This window comes from Mobula hypostoma, chromosome 3 (genome assembly GCF_963921235.1).
Source record: "Mobula hypostoma chromosome 3, sMobHyp1.1, whole genome shotgun sequence".
Classification (NCBI taxonomy): domain Eukaryota; kingdom Metazoa; phylum Chordata; class Chondrichthyes; order Myliobatiformes; family Myliobatidae; genus Mobula; species Mobula hypostoma.
This window is the reverse complement of record NC_086099.1, coordinates 227,635,579-227,657,513: the sequence shown is the minus strand read 5'-3', so window position 1 is coordinate 227,657,513 and position 21,935 is coordinate 227,635,579. Positions and strand designations below refer to the sequence as shown.

Sequence of the window (21,935 nt, the reverse complement as noted above, 5' to 3'; positions counted from 1 at the left end):
TGTAGGACAGTTTCATCAAATGATAGGTCACACAAGTTCTTAGGCAGAACGAAGCTGAAATAGTGTTAAGTACCAAATTTTCAGAGCAAAGTGCATGTATTCCAGGAATTGTCTTTACTGGTGAACTTGTCCCCGAATACATCTTCACCATGCTTGAACCATGATTCAAATGTAATCCCAAATTGGCATCAACTGACTCACATGCGTTCTGTTCAGTGTTTCATACCGACGTCATCGGACTCCCTGATAACCTGCTGGTTAACATTTCAATTAACTTCAGCTGTGCTGCCTTAAATTGAGCTTGCTGCTGTTGTAAATTCACATGCAAGTCTTCTGATGAAATTGCCTACTCAATATAATACAGCACCTGATGGGCAATTTGTAGTATTCACTCGCCTATTATAACTACAGATGAGACCAGAAGCCAGACAGTAGAACAAGCTGGAATTCAAAATAACCCTTTATTCAATAAAACTACACCAGTCTCAAATCTCAACTCAAAACTCACACTCCCCATTACGACTATTTGGACAGTTTACCCTTGAACAATTGAATCCTTGATTGGGACAACGCCAATCAGTGAAAGCCAGCCTGGGATTGGTTTCAACCGACCACTGGGTGCTGAATGATTTGGCTTGCTGTAACAAATCTGGGTGTCTGATGATTGGGCAGTGGCTGAGATAACTGTGCTACTGTACAGTGAGTGTAGCTGAGGAATAAAAGCAGGCTGGAAACAGAGTACACATGGCTGCTTTACCCCAAAACTGAGGGGTCTACTCATGTACAACCCAAGACCATTCACCTCATCAAGTCCATGCCAGCCCCCTGCAGAATCACTCTCTCCCTTCCCCATAATACACCTTTCTCTGTCTGCAAAAATATTTACACTTAAAAAAAACTTTTCACACACCTAATTGATTCATTCATCACTGACCTATTCCAGGGCAAATCTCACTAACTAACCTACTGGCCTGTACATCCTTGGAAATATGGAAGAAACCTACGCAGACACAAGGAGAAAGTGCAAACTCTATGCAGTTAGCACTGGAGGCCAGAATCAAATTCAGATTCTGGAGCTCTTAAGTATCAGCACTAACCACTGTGTTGGCAATAACCCCCTTAAACATCTCATCCAAACGAGATGCAAGTGGTGACCTTTTTCTTACTGTAGATTCACATACAGCACATATAACAGTAAGCAGGCACACACACAAAAAAATATAGCCCAACTCTGAGTGTGATGTCCAACAATCCTCATCACATGACCCTCAGGGACTTGGGCTATTTTTTGTGTGATTGTATGTTTACTGCTACCTTATATGAACTATTTGTGCCTTGTGCAATGTGTTTTGCAGCTTGGACCCAGAGGAACACTGTTTTGTTTAGCTGTATTCATGTATGGTTGCATGAAAATTAAACTTGAACTTAGCCATAACAAATTGGGTGCCTGCTATGCAAACTCTGCAAAACCAAGGCTGGGGTAGAAAGCCCTCCCTACCATTGAGCACATCTACATAGAGTGCTGTTGCAGGAAAGCACCATCCAGGCCATACCCCCTTCTCATGGCTACCATTGGGAAGGAGATGAAGGAGCCTCAGGACTCACACCACCATGTTCGTAACAGTTATTACCCTTCAACCATCAGGTCCCTGAACCAGTGTGGACAACTCTACTCACCCCAGCATTGAACTGATTCCACAAACTATGGACTCACTTTCAAGGACTCTACACCTCATGTTCTCAACATTTATTATTTATTTATTATTTTGTGCTTTTATTGTATTTGCACAATTTGTTGCCTTTTGCACATTGGTTGTTTGTCCATCTTTGTGTGCAGTTCTTGCATTGATTCTATTCTGTTTCTTTGTACTGGCTGTGAATGCCCACAAGAAAATGAACCTCAGGGTGGTGTACAGGTGACAAATATGTACTTTGATAATAAATTTACTGTGAACTTGAACCTCGTAGAGTATAACCTTCTGTATCAAAGCATTCAAAGATCATTCTAAAATCAGAGGAACAAAGAACCGCTTTGTTTTTTTCCCCTAAGCATAGATTATATATAAAACCATCTTTATTATCACATAAAACAGTTGCACTTACAATTTATCTACATTTCAGAATCCCTTCACTCACTCAAGGGATCTGGATTTAAAGCATTTAAATACAATATTGAAGACTGAACGTCTGATATATATATATTTGCCATTCGCCACAGGAACTAAACAAGGACAGTGCTACATAGAGCGCAGTGTCGTGTCCAAAGGCAGAATGTGGTGTGTGGATAGTCTATGTAAGGTGTGTAGGAATGTGGATGTGGGTGCCTGGCTAATTTGGAAGACCACCAATGTAAGTTTTGCATATTGGATTTTAAAATCTCAAATCACCAGAAAGCCACCGTTAATTTTCGGTCTGCAGGGGAGTCAAAAGGCTTTGGGAACAGGTGGTAACAATGGAGTCAAAGACAAGTTCACATCAACTTTAATTTCAACAGGGTGGTGGCGTGGGGGATTTAGGACCAGAGGCACAGCCTCAGAATAGAAGGACATCCCTTTAGAACAGAGATGAGGAGGAATTTCTTTAGCTTGAGGTGGTGATTCTGTGGAATTCATTGCTGCAGACAGCTGTAGAGGCCAAGTTATTGGGTATATTTAAAGCGGTCATTGATAGGTTCTTGATTAGTTAGGGTGCCAAAGGCAGGAGAATGGGAATGGAAGTGATAATAAATCAGCTATGATGGAATGGCGGAGCAGACTTGATGGGCTGAGTAGTCCAATTTTGCTCCTAATGTCTTATGGTCAAATGACCAATTCCCACCCATTAGATATCAGAAAGAATCAAATCAAATCCGTTTACACTCAGGAACATTTAAGTGAAAGGGTTGGAACACTCCTCTTGTCAACTAGGTGGCATTTGATCCACATGGTTCATGCACTATAGCAGACTGAAGGTCTGACTGACTCTGCGGGGACATTAACCAGGGGCGAGGGGAGTTGTGGTCAGGGCCTGCTCCAGGGTGACTGAGAAAGCACAGGCCTGTTTCCAACTTCAAGAGGTTGTGAACTGTTCCCATGGGTAGGGCAGAGGGAGAGGGACAGCTTCAGTTTCCTGATTCTCATCTACACCCTCTCTCTCGCTTTTAGGCTGCCCCACTGTTCAAACTGCCCTAAGTTTGAGGCACAGAGACACAGAAAACGCTGATCACAAACCATTCAAATTTCTTCAGAACTGAGATGGGAAAGAGGAGGGCATTTATGAAAAAGAAATTTATTTAATGGGGTGGTGAATCTGGAAATTCCCATTGAGAGGACTGTGGAGTTCAAGACCGAGCTCAAACGATTTTTAGGTACTAACTGAGATTCTTGAAGAACAGGTTAGTGAAGTTATGGTAAAACAAGAACTTTAATCATTAGATGGCAGAGCATGGCAATGGACCAGATGGTACTCCAGTCTCTTCACACTGAATCCGTGTTCACTTAGACTGTGGAGATCAAAACTGTACACACCACATCAGGACTTCCTACTCTTACACTCTGAGACCCTTGCAAATAAAGACTGCCATTTCATTTGCTTACCTAATAGCTTACTCTCCCGACATATCAGAATGTAACAGTGTTTGTTTTTACATATTGGAATTACTTAAAAATCTCAAATCAGAATGCCAATATTAAACTTTAGTCTGAAAGTCTCAAAGGGCTTTGGAAATGGGCTGTAAAGTGGAGTAAAGTTCGGATCAGCTTAAACTTTGCACATGGATTCTAGGCAGAATAACAGTTCAGCACAGATGAAGGGCCTGTTTCTGCTGTATACTCTGTGACTGTAACAGCAAGTGTAGGGGGGTATGGAGGGCTATGGGCCAGGTGCAGTTTCATGGGACGTGGCAGAAAAGGAGTTCAGCATGGATGAGATGGGCTGAAAAGCTCCTTTCGGTATTATAGTAGTGCTGAATGACTCTAATGACTGTAACAGCAAGTATAGAGGGGTATGGAGGGCCTTGGGATGAGGCAGGAGGGCCAAAAGGCCCGTTTCTGTGCTGTAGTGCTCTATGACTCTGTCAGCTTTCTTTCATTTCATGTAGATTAATACCAGACAGGATACCATCACAGTTTTTGGTACTGGAACCGAGTGACCAACACAGGAATGGAACAGTATTCGGAGGGAGCAGACACCCCTTGAGGAGGTGAAGGGGACCAGATGACACCTTTAATAGCTAGGCCATCAGTAGTACACTAGTGTCTGGGAGCTCAGGCACAATCAAACACTAATTCACATGCAGCAAGAGGTAATTCACTGGTCGCCTCCACTGGTGTGTGAGATAGCTGCAAGGATGGCCAGAGTTCAGTTAAATGACTGTAAAGGGTCAGCAGTTGGTGGGGACTTACTACAGTGAACATGGGCAGTCAGATTACTGGGCACTTCACCTGGAACAACACTCAGCACCACCTGCTCTGGCTTGAGAGAATCCAGATTCTCCTTCAGCTATTTCCTTTACTTAGAGATACTGTGCGGAACTGTAGCTGGCCCAGCTACTCACTGATTCAACCCTGATCTAATCACGGGACAATTTACAATGACAAATTAACCTACTAACCAGTATACCTTTGGACTGTGGGAGGAAATCAGAGCACTGGAGGAAACCCACCCGCACACGGAAAAGAACCTACAAACTCCTACATGCAGAGCTGTAATAGCCTCCCCACTAACCTCTATGTAACTGTGGCACCCCAGAGCCCATCTACAGATGTTGTCACTGGTTGCAGCATGCTCCTTCTGCCCTGGAGATCACCTTCCAGGCAGGGCTGAAACTCAACCTGCTCTATGTGGAACTGGAATGCACCGCATGTCTGTGGGTGCCAAGGGAGCGCCACAGGGTCAAAAATAACATCTTTTGGATCAAGAGTTAAGTCAAAGAGTGAATACTCTGAACCCTGGGAAAAACCATATGTAAATACCACTGTGGAATTTAAATGTCAGTTAATTAAGTCTGGAATAAAAAGCCTGTCTCAGTATTTATTGCTGGATACAGAGTAAAGCTCCTTTACACTGTCCCACTAAACATATCCAGAGCAGGAACAAGAATGGGTTCTTGAACTGAGGTACAGAGTGAACTGCCACCCCCCTCCCTACCTCCAGGGTAGGGACAGAATAGGATAGTAACAGGATAAAGCTACTGATCACCTCCCCCACCCCCAAACCAACATTTCACTAGGGTAGGGACAAGAATGGGCTAGATACAGAGTGAACTGCCACCCCTCCCTACCTCCAGGGTATGGACAGAATGGGATAGTAATAGAATAAAGCTACCGCCCACGACCCCCCCAACCAACACCTCAGTAGGGTAGGGAAAGAAAAAATCCCTCCATACTTGTCCTGCCATATATTCCAAGCACAGGGATGGGGAGGTTGGATACAACGTACAGCTTCCTTTTTCCCATCACACACCCTTATATGGGGTGGGGGGGGGAAGAAGACTGGGTCAGATACTGGCTTAAACATGAGTTTGATCTCAAAAATATTATAGGTGACCCGTCTTAGTCACCTGAAATGGCACAGCAGATGTCTCAACCGTAAACATCTCCTGCCAAAATGCAACCATAAAACAACAGAAAGACCACTCCGGATCGATCCTATCACTGGAACTGGATGCAACCGTCAACTCTCAGCCATGCCTTCAGAACAAATGGAGGAATCCATGTGGTGCCATGGCCCAGCAGCTGAAGTCCATTTCCTCCCACCATCTGACTCCATGACCCAACACCTCCTTGGATTCAAACTCTCGGAACAATGAGGACAGCATGGCAGGATTGGTAGAAATCATACTGAGACACATGGTGTCCTCTGCCATTAACAGGCCTCTTTCTATCTCAGCACTAGAAGTGCTGATGTCTACAGATGACTGCTCAATGTTCACTTCCATCTGCTATGCCTTTGATAATGAAGCACTTATGCCTAAAGGAACTGGTTAACATTAAAAAAAACCCCGTGATTCTGCAGGTGCTGGCAGTCTTGAGCAACACATACAAAATGCTGGAGGAACTCAGTATTTATGGAGTGGAATAAGCAGTTGATGTTTTGGGTCCAGGCCCAGTCCTGAGAAACTGTCTCAGATGCTGACTGTTTATTCTCCTCCACATATGATGTCTGACCCGCTGAGTTCCTCCAACATTTTGTGTGTGTCAATTCCACCAAGAGTCTAAACACCTCACCCTGAGTACCTGGGAGACACAACCAGCCATGTAAGCTACACAACCAGGAGAGGAGCTGAGTAAGCAGCACCAAATTCCCTGGAGCCTTTTCATCCACAAGATATAAACTTGGAAATGCCTGGATGGAGTGCAACTCCAGTAACCCCAAAGAAGATCGACGTACCAATAACACACACGAAGTGCTGGAGGAACTCAGCAGGTAAGGCTGCATCTACGGAGGAGAATAAACTACCAGTATTTCAGAGTGAGGCCCTTCATGTCGGCCTGAAACGTCAACTGTTTGTTCCTCTCCATAGGTCCTGCTTGACTTGCTGAGTTCCTCTAGCATTTTCTGTATTACTCTGGACTTCCAGCATCTGCAGTATCTCGTGTTTAACAACTAGCCAAGGCTTCTGTGACGTCTCTTCCCTTCATCAGAGAAGGTTGTTAGCAGCATGTGCATGTAAACACCTTAAAACCCCCCTCAAAACCATATATCATCTAGCTCTGGAGAACCTATCACTGTCCCTCCCTACTGCTGGGTAGCAAGCCATGTCTACATATTGATGTAATGTCAGCACGTGAATTGCAGCAATACAGAGACAGATCATGGGCATCTTCATTCAAAATTAATTAGGAACAACAATTAAATTGGAAGGGATTTGTTTTGAAGTTGTTGTGTCTGTCTTGCTGTATGTTGGCTGCATGTTGTTCTGCTAAACATTGTGGGCACACCCGTGGGCTGCCCCCAGCACATCCTCAGAGTTTGCTGCTTGAATGTGCAAACAACAGATTTCACTGTATGCTTTGTATGTGATTAATGAATCTACTGGCATTGCTCTCTTCCCCACCACTTACAGCATTGCAGGCAACCAACAGGCACTGAGCTCAACAGCTAATCACAAAATTTAAATAATCTCCAACAACTCCAGAGATGCTCATGCCACCCAGCAGCCCATAAAACTTGTGGTGAGCTCCTGGATAACCACATCACTTTGCACTCTTGTCCTATATCCAAAGACCTTCAAATATTTCATTTGCCTTTCTGGCTAGTGTTCCTCACCCACCCCAGTGCCACGCACAAATTTGTAACGATCAATTAAGGCAAGTTTGGGGCTCCAACTTGAAACAGCCTTTATCCTCATCCACCTCTCCCAGTAGAGTTCCTTTAGAACAGGGATTCCTAATCTGGGGTCCATGAATCTCTCCATTAACGGTAAGGGTCCAGGTTATAAATAAGGTTGAGAACCCCTGCTTTAGAGCATTTTCATTTCCAGAGGGAGGAATACTTTCATCAGTCTCTAAATTACAGATTTCATTAAATTGGCCATATGTTTTGATCTGGACCAGCAGCCCAGTGTTGTTAAATTTACATTCCAATGTGACAACCCGAGGAAAAAGAATTGTTAAAATCCAGTTTGTGGCTTAACCAGAAATGAAATGACTACATTCTGCCAGACTGAAAACCCAAGTGGTTCACCCCTCCCTTTTCGGGATGAAGATGGATCCTCTACTGGGCTGAGCTGCAACTTGCCTCTAACCGTTCAGGGCTCAGGAAAAGCAGCAAGGTACGAGGTGGCGGGATGGCGGGAAGGCGGAAAGAGAAAGAGGAGGAGGGAACGGCAGCAGAGTAATGCAGCTTTGGCACTTTACGTGGGTAATTAAGACACTTGCTGAAATTACTATGCACTTACATCAGGGGTTTCTTCAGAAGGCACATTTAATTGTATCCAGACTCCCTGGAATGCAGGAGAATGAGGCGAGATTTGATGTATACAAAATTATGAAGGGTATAGAAAGGGTTTACAAGCAGGCTCTTTCCACTGAGGTTGGCTGAGTCTAGAACCAGAGGTCATGGGTTAAGGGCGAAAGGTGAGGTATGACATCTTCATTCAAGAGGGTGGTAGGAGTGTGGAACAAGCTGCCAGCAGAAGTATGGATGTGAGTTCGATTTCATCATTTAGGAGATGCTTGGACATGTATACGGATAGGAAGGGATGGAAAGGCATGGTCCGGGTGCAATGCAATGGGACTAGGCAGAATAACAGTTTGGTAAGGACTAGATGAGCTGAAGGTCCTGTTTCTGTGCTGTAGTGTTCTATGGCTTGGACAAGTACATGGATAGGAAAGGTTCAGAGAAGGGGTTCCCAGCCTTTTTTATGCTGACCAATAACATTAAGCAAGAGGTCCTTGGACCCCAGGGTGGGAATCCCTGGTTTAAAAGGATGTGGAAGGTAAATGCAACAAGCTAACAGGTAAACGCAAACTTGGTCAAATGGACAAGATTAACCGAAGGGTTTGTTTTCCGCATCTCTATGACGATTTCTTCATTACAAAATGCATGATTTCAGTCACAATGCTATTATGATTAAAGGGTGACAATGCGAATGAAGAAGACCATGAAGCTCTATATTCAAAGTGATTCTTTGTTAGTTGAACAAAACACACTCTAACCAACAACGAAACCTCTGGGCGACAGCAAACGACAGAAGAGCTTACTTGCACAGCACTCACATTTCCAAGTCACAGCAGCCAATAAACATGTTGGGAAGTGCAGCTAATGCCCAGCAGACACACCTATTGGTGGAACAAGCAAACCAACAGCAGGACCTTCCTCTGTTGGTGGACATTACCAGCATAAGGCTCCACCAATGGTTAGGCAGTTACAATGGGAGTACCATAGTTTCCACATCCGGCACCTGACTTATGAAGCAGATATTCTGAGCTGTGTCACGATGATGGAATTCTAGGACAGAGAAAACACGTCTCTAAACATTTTCAGAAAAAAACCCACAGTATCGTCAGTGATATATCTTTGGCTTGGGGCTGTGCAAAATTCCTGGAAGGTTTCAAATATTTCAAGTGGCTTTGATGGAGGCCAAGGCAAAAACACAGGCGTGCCAAACTACTCATCCATCCAACCTACCTACCCTGTCAAACCTCTTCTGCCCTACTCTGGGAAAGTCCAGAACAGTCTTGAGCCATTCTCAAGCAGACTGACCAATTGTATAAAGCAAGGCCATACAAACAAACATGACTGGGTAACAAATGGCATGCCAGTTCAATGATAGCCGGGTGCAAGTTCAATTATGGTCAGGACAGGGTGAAAAATGTTCTTTGAAAAATGCCACTTACGCTCCTTTGCACAGAACTAACCTGACAGACGACAATTACTGGATGGGGGTGGGGGGGGGGGGGGGAGAAACAGCATCGTTTGAAACTATGCTTTATAAGTGTAAGCACCAAGATCTAATTTTTAAAAAATTCAAAATACTGGGAGACATACCCTTTAATTCCCTCTAACTAAGCTAGTGATATAAAGAACTTAGAGTTGATTTCAATGGCTTGAACTCACCCCCACTCTGGGTGAGTATATGTGTAGGTTTCAGAGTGGGAAATGGATACAAGATATGCATGGGTTACAAGTTGTTATAACAGATTCCAACACCCACCCCATTCCAATTTCTGATTTTTCACAAAACCCTTTTACAAGCTTCCAAAATATAATGTATAAAAAAATAAACCTCCTTTCTACCACAGCATCATAGGATTTAGAGTACAAGCTGGAATATTTACTTGTCTTTTTAAAAAAACTTTTTTTTAATAATATATGAATCAAAAATACATCTTCAGTATTCAGCAACTGGATTAACGTGTAAATATACAAGAACAAGGACAGTGAAGGCAGGGTTTGGGGAAGGAGGAGTGGAGAAGAGGGGCAGAATAGAAGTGAATTAAACAAGACAGCAGAATTATCTTTCCTCACCCAGGACAAAAATCAGAGTGGTTTCAGAATTGCCCTCAGACAGAACCTGGTGCTCTTAGGATAGAGGTCGATCTGCTTCCCAAGAGGAGGGTGGTGTGTGGGGTGGACTATAACAAGAACTTAAAATTGCCACTGCAATCAATCTTGTCCTTAATCACAACAGGAGCAGAAACCCTATGACTCTCTTCCCTGTCATAATAAGCTCTTGCCATGAGAGTTTCAGGTTAGTAACACAAACTGGTCGTCAAAATGAAATATTTATAGATACTATTTCACTCCTTTGTACTGCATCTGCATCCTTTCCTGAAGCAGAAAGCTATGGGCTGAACAAGCATTCCAGCATGTTTGGGGGGGGGGCGGTGGCGAGAAAGCTGGGGAGAGAGTTTCTCCCATAGTTAGGAGACGGATGGGTCCTTCGTGTCTGTCAGGTCAGTGCTTGATAGGAGGGAGAGTGGGTCTTCGTCCGTGGGTTCTGGATTCAGGTTCTCTTCTGGTGTGAAGAATGGAGAATCTCCAGCTTCAAATAAGACAGGGAGGTCTCCTGCGTCGTTGGAGTTGGAGTCGACCAGCAGCAGAGGTGGGGCACTGTACTGGACAACCTGTTTTCCTGGACAAACAGGGGGCATAAAACAAATTACTGCATTGTAGAGGGAGACAGAAAAGGTCAACAGATGAAGAAGGATGAAAAGCAACAACATGGCAATAGCAAGAGGGCCAGTTGCGGTCAACAGTCCAAGAAACCAGGGTGACATGAATAGCATCAATACATCTGAAAGCATTACTGTCAGCAAGCATAGGCATGCAAAAGGCACTCTCCAATCCCAAATCACGCGATCATCCCACAGCAGAAAGAGGAAAATAGCAGCTTGCTCAAGATCAATCCAGAAAAATGGAAATATGTGGAGGACGAAAAAACCTTGAATCCACTTGATCTGTTATCGAGGGGGCACTGCATAGGACTGGAAAAGCTACAGGCAGCATCCATCATTAGGGTCCCCCATCACCCAGGACATGCCCTCTCTCATTGCTACCATTATTGCTTCCACTTATTTTTTTATATATATATATTTTTTTTCTTTAAAGTAAGTAATGCAAAAAAGAGAGCAAAAAACAAATAGTGAGGTAGTGTTCATGGGCTCATTGTCCATTCAGAAATATGATGGCAGAGGGGATGAAGCTGATCCTGAGTGTGTCTTCAGGCTCCTATACGTCCCATACCAAGAAGGTGGTCCAGGAGCAAGACACACACTCAATATTTCAGGAACAGCTTCTTTCCTTCTACCATCACATTTATGAGTGGACAATGAGCCCACAAACACTACCTATTTGTTTTTTGATGGCATGAACATCGACTTCTCTAACTTCCGCTAATGCCCCACCTCCCCCTCGTACCCCATCTGTTATTTATATACACACATTCTTTCTCTCTCTCTCTCCTTTTTCTCCCTCTGTCCCTCTGACTATACCCCTTGCCCATCTTCTGGGTCCCCCCCCCCCCTTTTCCTTCTCCCTAGGCCTCCTGTCCCATGATCCTCTCATATCCCTTTTGCCAATCACCTGTCCAGCTCTTGGCTCTATCCCTCCCCCTCTTGTCTTCTCCTATCATTTTGGATCTCCCCCTCTCCCTACCACATTCAAATCTCTTACTAGCTCTTCTTTCAGTTAGTCCTAACTAAGGGTCTTGGCCCGAAACGTCGACTGTACCTCTTCCTAGAGATGCTGCCTGGCCTGCTGCGTTCACCTGCGACCTTGATGTGTGTTGCTATTTGTTTTTTATTCTCTTTTTGCACTACTTATTTAATATATATATATATAGTTTTACTGTAATTTATAGTGTTTAATTTATTATGTATTGCCACACCACAAAACAACAAATTTCACGATACATGCTAGTGATATTAAACCTGACTCTGATTCAAACTCGACCTTTCGGTGAGGTCATGGCCGAAGTACATTTAAATCAATTTTTACTCCTTCGCTTCACATCCTCAAACAGCACTAGACAATGTTTCTGACAGTTGCAGTTGAGGGTGACGGGCTGATCGGGGCACTGAGACAACTGTATTGTATTCTAAACGAGATATACAACACTCACTAGAAACAAGGAGCTTGATCACATCAAGGTGTGATATGATCCATAAAATTAGATGGTGAGTGGAAACATTACATACAACACTCAGACTCTGTGGAAATTCAGCCCCTAATGTTTAATTGAAGATAAGCTGATGTTTAAGCTGAAGCATAAAGCCAGCTTCAATCCTTTGTTTATTTGCAAAATATACAGTGCCTATAAAAAGTATTCACCCCTCTTTGAAGTTTTCATGTTTTATTGCTTTACAACATTGAACCACAGTGGATTTAATTTGGCTTTTTTTTGACATGGATCAACAGAAAAAAACTCTTCTGTGTCCAAGTGAAAACAGATCTCTACAAAGTGCTCTAAATTAATTAGAAATATAAAACACAAAATAATGGATTGTATAAGTATTCACCCCCTTTAATATGTCAAATCATCACTGGTCCAGCCAATTGGTTTTAGAAGTCACATAATTAGTTAAATGGAGATCACCTATGTGCAGTCAAGGTATTCCAGTTGATTGTAGTAAAAATATACTGGTATTTGGAAGGTCTAACTGTTGGTAAATCAATATCCTGGCATAAACTACACCATGAAGACAAAAGGATACTCCAAGCAATTCCGCGAAAAGACTATTGAAAAGCACGAGTCAGGAGATGGATACAAGAAAATTTCCAGTTTACTGAATATCCCTTGGAGTACAGTTAAGTCCATCATCAAGAAGTGGAAAGAATATGGCACAGCTGTAAATCTGCCTAGAGCAGTCCGTTCTCAAACTGAGTGTCCATGCAAGAAGGGGACTAGTGGGGGAGGCCACCTACAGACCTATGACATCTCTGGAGGAGTTACAAGCTTCAGTGACTGAGATGGACAATTGACACAGAGAAAGACACTGCTGAAAAAAAAACTCAGAGGTAATCTTGGCTAGAGTTTGCCAGAAAGCATATGGGAGTCTCTGAAGTCAGCTGGAAGAAGGTTCTATGGTCCGATGACACCAAAATTGAGCTTTTTGGCCATCAACTAAACCAGAGATAGGCAACCTACGGCCCACGGACCAGATCCGGCCCGCGAGTGACTTTTCCTTATTCTGAGTGTTTCACGCGACCACACTGATGGACATGCATGGCGTCTTGTTACACTGTCCCCAGGTTCCGTTTTGTTCCAAGCCAAGCACTGGTATATACAAATGACGGGAAGGCAGACTCCCTATTAATATGTATTAGATACTCTCTGTGCACGCGCAGGTTTTCAGATGGGATCGTTCAAATTTGTAAACAGAAACAGCGTCACTGTGCTTTAACAAGAAATCCACCCTAAATCTCCAGATATTTGCATGTGCTACGATACGTGTTGAATAACTCGCGATTCGAAATAAGATCAAAGAAAAAAATCAATGAATGCAAAACGCAGGAAGGTAGACGCTGACTGCCGAAAAAGCAGTGAAAATGAAGGAAATATCCGTGCCAGCTACGAAGTCTCAAAGTGTATTGCAGAAAAGATGAAGCCTTTTACAGATGGAGAGTTTGTCAAAGAATGTTTACTGGCAGTGGTGGATATTGTTTGTCCTGAAAAGAAATCTTTATTTGCATCTATCAGCCTGTCAGCAAGAACGATCACACGGCGAGTTGAAGAAATGTCAGCAATGTTAAAAGTTGTTTAAGGGATGCCTGCAACGAATTGCATTTTTTTTCAATTGCGCTTGATGAGAGTATGGACTTGAGAGACACTGCTCAACTTGCGGTGTTTGTGTGAGGAGGGACCTCAACTTTTCAAATTTTTGAAGAGTTTATTCAATTAATTCCTATGAAGGACACGGTTACTGGAGCAGACATTTTTGAAGCTTTGCTGAAAATGATGTCAGAAATGAAACTTAATGTGTCGAAGCTAATTGGCATCACAACTGATGGGGCACCAGTAATGGTGGGACAAGAAAAACTAAACTGAGTACTTTGATTACTAATTGGCATCCTTGGTTAAACACAAATGATTTTCTAGCTTGTGTTGTTCATTAATTTGAGGCAAAACATAACTAGATGTATTTAAATGGATAATTCCCATATTTCAAGTTTTTTACGGCATTTATCTGGCCCACCATCCGCTCATTAATACGTGATCCGGCCCACAGAGGCAAAAAGGTTGCCGACCCCTGAACTAAACACTATGTATGGCATAAGCCAAATACTGCACGTCATCAAAAACATACCATCCCTACTGTGAAGCATGGTGGTGGCTGCATCACGCTGTGGGGTTGGTTCACTGCAGCAGGCCCTAGAAGGCTTGTGAAGTTAGAGGGTAAAATGAATGCAGCAAAATACAGAGAAACCCTTTTCTGTCTCTGTTTTTCCTGTTGATCAACGTCAAAAAAGCCAAATTAAATCCACTGTGATTCAATGTTTTAAAACAATAAAGCATGAAAACTTCCAAGGGCAGTGAATACTTTTTATAGACACTCTAATTAGAAAAGGGCGATTCAAGCTGCGAGCCTGGAGGTACTGTACGCCCGAGGGACTTTGTGTCCTCTGAGGGATCGACAGGGGTGGACGTCGAGTAACTTGGAGAGTCCTGGCTTTGTCCCACGATACAGGGTAGGGGATTTCTTTACCAAGAGGTTTGGGAGTTTTTGGAAATCTTTACCTCACAAACTGAGGATGTTCTGGTGGTGAGTATTTTTGAGGCTGGCATCCATAGATCTTTGGGCTTTAAGGGATTAAAGATAAGGGGATTGTGTGGAGTTGAAGCAGGGCCCAGCCATTGGAGTTGACATGAGATGAGGTGCGCAATGCTTCTGATGTTCTCTTTTGAGCCTCCATGTTATTTTAACCCTCCTAGCTGTAGTACATTTCAGAAATGGCGCAGCTGGCCTAGATGCTTTAAAATGGCTTCTCTACATTCCACAATCAAATCTCCTCCTATACCTCCATCCACCCAATATTCATTTCAGATTTGCCATGGATTTTTTTGTTTGAAGTCACTGAAGACTGGAGAAGGGTGTTTTCAGAATGCACAGGAAATGAAAGCTGAACACGTAAACCATTAAAATCATCAGTCTTGCATTTGTGCATGCAATTTAAGTGGGTGTTGAAGCTGAATTACAGAACATAGAACAGGACAGCATAATACAGGCCCTTTGGCCCACAATGTTGTGCTGACGCTTTAATCTACTCCAAGAAAAGCATTCACTGTCTACTCTATCAATGCCGCTTATCATCCTGTACCCTTATATAGGTGTATTATGTGAAAGATGAGATTTTAAAATGAGACTTCATTTGATTTGGATTTTTCTAACAAAAAAATCTGGATCATAATTAAAAAACAGTGTTCCCACTCAAACTTCTAATCTTTTGCTGCAAGACAACATTTAAACTTAATGATAATGGCAGCATTTTAATTCTAATCAGTAAGAATTTGGGGCAAGTTCTGTAGGAAAAGTTATTAAAAGTTTAAGAGATGCACTGAGGTAGGAAGTTAATCCCTCTCAAGGACAATATGTGTCAGTGGATGCGTGGGTGGGCGGAACGGAGGAAGGTAAAGAGCTTGTTTTGCTGCTTGCATTGTTTAGCTGAATATGGTGGACATGCTATGTTAGTGTTGGAATGGGAGGTACTACTTTTGGGCTGCTCCCAGCATAGACTTAGTTGTGTCAGTTGTTAATACAAATGACATATTTCACTGCATGTTTCAATGCACATGTGACAAATAAATCTGAATCTGAATCTGAGATGCACTATTGAAAGAGAGGTAGGAAGTCTGTCCAGTCATCTGGTCAAGAGCAACTCCCTAATCAGTGTAAACAATTGCAAACTAATTGATAACTAATTTCACTCTGGTTTATGAGAATGTGTCCATTTTTGGAGAATTAGGGGAGACCTTGAAGAAATGTTTAAAATGATGAGAAGCATTGATTGATAAGGTAGACAGTCTTTTCCCAGGTTGGAACAGCCCAAAACTATGGCGTTCCAACCTGGGGTCCACGGACCCTTTGTTTAATGGTATTGATCCATGGCATAAAAAAGGTTAGGAATCCCTGATTTAGGGCAAGAAGGGATCTGAGGGACTTTTCCCTTGCAGAGAGTGATGAGTATATGGAACTGCCAGAGGAAGAGGGAGGTATCATTTAAGGAGAGTTTGGATAGGTATGAGGATATTGGCTTGTAGCCAGGAAACTAGGACCAGGTGAGTAGGCACTGTGAATGTCATGGACTCTTTGAGCTGAGGGCCTGTATCCATGCTGAATTGCTCTATGACAATTTTTGCTGACACTCCCAACATAAGCAGTAAATGTGAAAAGTATTCAGCCCTCAAACATTCGTTTACAAAAATGAGTATTACAACCAGGGATTTTCATCAATTTAATTGAGAATTTTTATTTGTGGATCACATGTTCCTTTTTCACAGTAGATCCCAAAAAGGGAAAAAATATAAAGCATGAAAAACTAAAAATTCAAAAACTGAGTATCAGCAGTTCAAAAGTATTTATCCCCCTTTGCTCAACACTTGCTGAACCATTACAGCCAGTAGTCTTTTCTGGATAAGTCTCTATTAGCTTTGCACAACGTGATGGAGCAAGATTTGCCCATTCTTCCTTGCAAAAATGCTCCAGCTGTGTAAGTTAAGTTGGAGAACAGTGAAGGACATCAATCATGAAGTCTTGTCAGAGATGTTCAATCAGGTTAAGGTCTGGACTCTGAATGGGCTACTCAAGGATATCAATTTTCTTCATTTGTAGCAAAAATTAATGGGAAGTTAGAGAATTGGGAAACTTCTAGAAATCTACAGAAAGCAACTAAAAGAATCATTAGGAGGGAAAAGATGAAATATGACAGCAAGCTACCAAATAATATCAAAGTGGGCAGAAAAAGCTTTTTCAAAGTATATAAAAAATATAAGAGAGATGAGAGTGGATATAGGACTGCAAGAAAATGAGGCCAGAGAAATAATAACTGGGGACAAGGAAACGGCAGATGAACTAAATGAGTATTTAGCATCAGTCTTCACTGTGGAAGACACTAGCAGTGTGGCAGGTGTTGAAGGGTGTGAGGGAAGAGAAGTTAGTGCAGTTACTATTACAAGGGAGAAGGTGCTCAAAAAGCTGAAAGACCTAAAGGTACACAAGTCACCTGGACTAGATGAACTGCACCCTCAGGCTCTGAAAGAGGTAGCAGTAGAGATTGTGGAGGCATTTGTAATGATCTTTCAAAAATCATTGGACTCTGGCATGGACAATTGTTAAGGATGAGGTGATGGAGTACTTGGTGACACAGGACAAGATAATACAAAGTCAATATGGTTTCCTTAAGGGGAAATCTTGCCTGATGAAACTGTTGGAATTCTTTGAGGAGATTACAAGTGGGATTGATAAAGGGGATGCAGTGGATGTTGTACATTTGGACTTTCAGAAGGCTTTTGACAAGGTGCCACACTTGAGGCTGCTTACCAAATTAAAGAGTTTATGGTATTACAGGAAAGTTACTGGCATGGTTAGGGCATTGGCTGATTGGTAGGAGCCATCGAGTGGAAATAAAAGGTCCCTTTTCCGGTTGCTGCTGCAGGGGTCAGTGTTGGGACCACTTCTTTTTATGCTGTATATCAGTGATTTAGATGATGGAATAGATGGCTTTGTTGCCAAGTTTGCAGATGATATGAAGATTACCAGTCAGCTATGGAGGCCAGATCGATGGGTGTACTTAAGGCGGAGACTGATAGGTTCTTGATTGGCCATGGCATCAAAGGTTACAGGGAGAAAGCTGGGGAGTGGGGCTGAGGAGGGGAAAAAATGATCAGCCATGATTGAATGGCGTAGCAGACTTGACAGGCCAAATGGCCTAATTCTGCTCCTATGTCTTACGGTCACTCCATGGTTTCTCTGGCAGTGTGATTTGGGTCGTTGTCCTGCTGAAAAACAAGCTTCCTACCCAGGTTAAGCTTTCCAGCAGAGGGTAGCAGGTTTTTGAACCAGGATCTTCCTATCAGTCCTGACCAGATTTCCAGTCCCTGCTGCTGAAGAGTATCCCCATAGCATGATGCTACTTCCATCTTACTTTACAGTAGGGATAGTGTTACCTGGCTATACGCAGTATTAGATTTACATCACACGTACCGTGAAAAGAAAAGCATATCCTTCCCTGTAAAGACTTTGCAAGTGTCACTTAGAAGATGCTGTAAAGATGTGGAAGAAGGTCTTGGGGTTGGATTAGATGAAAGTGGAATTTTCTGGCCTCAACACTAAGCAGTACGTGTGGTGTAAATCCAATACTGTGCATCAGCCAGGTAGCACCATCCCTACTGTAACGTATGGTGGAGGTAGCATCATACTATTCGGATGCTCTTCAGCAGCAGGGACTGGAAATCTATTCAGGATTGATGTGAAGAGCCTGGATAAAAACCTGCTATCATCTGCTAGAAAGCTTAAACTGGGAAGGAAGTTCATCTTTTAGCAGGACAATATCTCAAGAGCAACCATGGAGTGGCTTCAAATGAAGAAAATTGATGTTCTTGAGTGGCCCAGCCAGAGTCCTGACTTTAACCTGATCGAACATCTCTGGCATGACCACAAGATTGCTGTCCACCGCTGCTCCCAACTAACTTGGCAAAACTTGAGCAATTTTGCAAGGAGGAATGGGCAAATCTTGCTCCATCATGTTGTGCAAAGCTAATAGAGACTTATCCAAAAAAAAAAAGACTACTGGCTGTAATCAACTAGGTACTGAGTAAAGGGGGATGAATACTTTTGAACTGCTGACATTTCAGTCTTTGAATGTTCAGTTTTTCATGCTTTACAATTTTTCCTGCCTTTTGGGCTCTACTGTGAAAAAGGAGCATGTGATTCACAAATAAAAATTATCAGTTAAACTGATCTAAATCCCCTGGTAATATTTGTTGTAATATTGTAATATTTAGTTAGGTGAACAAAGGGTTGGGGACTGAATACTTTTAAGAGGAACTCTATAACTCCTGTGTAGCTGTAGAGTGCCTTGAGAAGAAAACCAGATAATGGGAAATCCTGCCCGCTACAAGAAACTGAAGAAATTCTGATTCAAACCGGCGAGTATTTGGGACAAATCTGACCATAGGTTTATTGACATTCAGCGGTCTTTACATTACCTGTATCTTCTGTGTTTGTTTGTATCTCTGAATATCTCTGTTCCTGTGAGCCCAATAGATCCTGCATCTGTGGAGAGATAGGGGTAACATGGACAAAATTATTTTATCAAATTCTTAAATACATCTCAATAAAGTGGAGACACTCTTGAACGGAAATTCCTACAAGAAGTAGCGGATACGGTCCAGTCCATCATGAGTAAAGACCTCCCCACCATTGAGCACATCTACACATAGCGTTGTTGCAGGACAGCAGCATCCACCATCAAGAACCCCCCCTTAGGCCATGCTCTCTTCTCACTATGGCCATCAGGAAGAAGGTAAAGGAACCTCAGAACTCACAGCACCAGGTTCAGGAATAATTATTTCCCCTGAAGCATCAGGCTCTTGAACCACAGGGAATAACTTCACTCATCTTCACTTGTCCCATCATAAAATGTTCCCACAACCAATGGACTCACTTTCAAGGGCTCTTCATCTCATTTTCTCGATATTTATTTATTATTATTATTTTTTCCTCTTTCATACTTGCACAGCTTGTCTCTTGCACATTGGTTGTTTGTCTGTCTCGTTGGGTGCGGTTTTTCATTGATTCTATTCTATTTTTCTTTGGATTTATTGTGAATGCTCACAAGGAAGTAAATCTTGTGGTTGTATATGGTGACATATATACAGTACTTTGATAATAAATTTACTTCGAACTTAAAGTACATTTTAAAGTTCACAAATGCAGGCAATAGCAATATGCCTGGGCTGGGTCTATCCTCTGTAAAGTAACACCGAAGACAACAATCTCTAATAAGTTACACACATCAAAGTTGCTGGTGAACGCAGCAGGCCAATCAGCATCCCTAGGAAGAGGTACAGTCGACGTTTCAGGCCGAGACCCTTCGTCAGGACTAACTGAAGGAAGAGTGAGTAAGGGATTTGAAAGCTGGAGGGGGAGGGGGAGATGCAAAATGATAGGAGAAGACAGGAGGGGGAGGGATAGAGCCGAGAGCTGGACAGGTGATAGGCAAAAGGGGATACGAGAGGATCATGGGACAGGAGGCCTAGGGAGAAAGGCGGGGGGGGGGGGGACCCAGAGGATGGGCAAGAGGTATATTCAGAGGGACAGAGGGAGAAAAAGGAGAGTGAGAGAAAGAATGTGTGCATAAAAATGAGTAACAGCTGGGGTACGAGGGGGAGGTGGGGCCTAGCGGAAGTTAGAGAAGTCAATGTTCATGCCATCAGGTTGGAGGCTACCCAGACGGAATATAAGGTGTTGTTCCTCCAACCTGAGTGTGGCTTCATCTTTACAGTAGAGGAGGCCGTGGATAGACATGTCAGAATGGGAATGGGATGTGGAATTAAAATGTGTGGCCACTGGGAGATCCTGCTTTCTCTGGCGGACAGAGCGTAGATGTTCAGCAAAGCGGTCTCCCAGTCTGCGTCGGGTCTCACCAATATATAAAAGGCCACATCGGGAGCACCAGACGCAGTATATCACCCCAGTCGACTCACAGGTGAAGTGATGCCTCACCTGGAAGGACTGTTTGGGGCCCTGAATGGTGGTAAGGGAGGAAGTGTAAGGACATGTGTAGCACTTGTTCCGCTTACACGGATAAGTGCCAGGAGGGAGATCAGTGGGGAGGGATGGGGGGGACGAATGGACAAGGGAGTTGTGTAGGGAGCGATCCCTGCGGAATGCAGAGGGGGGGTGGGAAAGATGTGCTTAGTGGTGGGATCCCGTTGGAGGTGGCGGAAGTTACAGAGAATAATATGTTGGACCCGGAGGCTGGTGGGGTGGTAGGTGAGGACCAGGGGAACCCTATTCCTAGTGGGGTGGTGGGAGGATGGAGTGAGAGCAGATGTACGTGAAATGGGGGAGATGCGTTTAAGAGCAGAGTTGATAGTGGAGGAAGGGAAGCCTACTGACTCTCACAGCTATCTGGACTATTCCTCTTCTCACCCTGTCTCTTGCAAAAACGCCATCCCCTTCTCGCAATTCCTCCGTCTCCGCCGCATCTGCTCTCAGGATGAGGCTTTTCATTCTAGGACGAGGGAGATGTCTTCATTTTTTAAAGAAAGGGGCTTCCCTTCCTCCACTATCAACTCTACTCTTAAACGCATCTCCCCCATTTCACGTACATCTGCTCTCACTCCATCCTCCCACCACCCCACTAGGAATAGGGTTGCCCTGGTCCTCACCTACCACCCCACCAGCCTCCGGGTCCAACATATTATTCTCCGTAACTTCTGCCACCTCCAACGGGATCCCACCACTAAGCACATCTTTCCCTCCCTCCCTCTCTCTGCATTCCGCAGGGATCGCTCCCTACACAACTCCCTTGTCCATTCGTCCCCCCCATCCCTCCCCACTGATCTCCCTCCTGGCACTTATCCGTGTAAGCGGAACAAGTGCTACACATGCCCTTACACTTCCTCCCTCACCACCATTCAGGGCCCCAAACAGTCCTTCCAGGTGAGGCATCACTTCACCTGTGAGTCGACTGGGGTGATATACTGCGTCCGGTGCTCCCGATGTGGCCTTTTATATATTGGTGAGACCCGACGCAGACTGGGAGACCGCTTTGCTGAACATCTACGCTCTGTCCGCCAGAGAAAGCAGGATCTCCCAGTGGCCACACATTTTAATTCCACATCCCATTCCCATTCTGACATGTCTATCCACGGCCTCCTCTACTGTAAAGATGAAGCCACACTCAGGTTGGAGGAACAACACCTTATATTCCGTCTGGGTAGCCTCCAACCTGATGGCATGAACATTGACTTCTCTAACTTCCGCTAGGCCCCACCTCCCCCTCGT

At 43.6% G+C, this 21,935-nt stretch overlaps 1 protein-coding gene across 5 annotated transcripts in view; it reads right to left on the bottom strand.

Moving 5' to 3' along the window:
- Positions 1-420: 420 nt before the first annotated feature.
- The window catches only part of hsf1 (heat shock transcription factor 1), a 161,324-nt gene continuing 139,809 nt past the window's right edge, over positions 421-21,935 (bottom strand). For 2 of the 5 annotated variants that reach the window (XM_063044676.1, XM_063044674.1), the window contains 2 exons: positions 19,130-19,196; positions 421-10,558 (listed from right to left, as the gene is read on the bottom strand). In XM_063044676.1, the coding sequence (XP_062900746.1) occupies positions 10,347-10,558; positions 19,130-19,196 (279 nt within the window). In that variant the 3' untranslated portion in view covers positions 421-10,346. The remainder of the gene's footprint in view (positions 10,559-19,129; positions 19,197-21,935) is intronic. The other 3 variants (XM_063044672.1, XM_063044675.1, XM_063044673.1) reach the window with 2 other exon arrangements.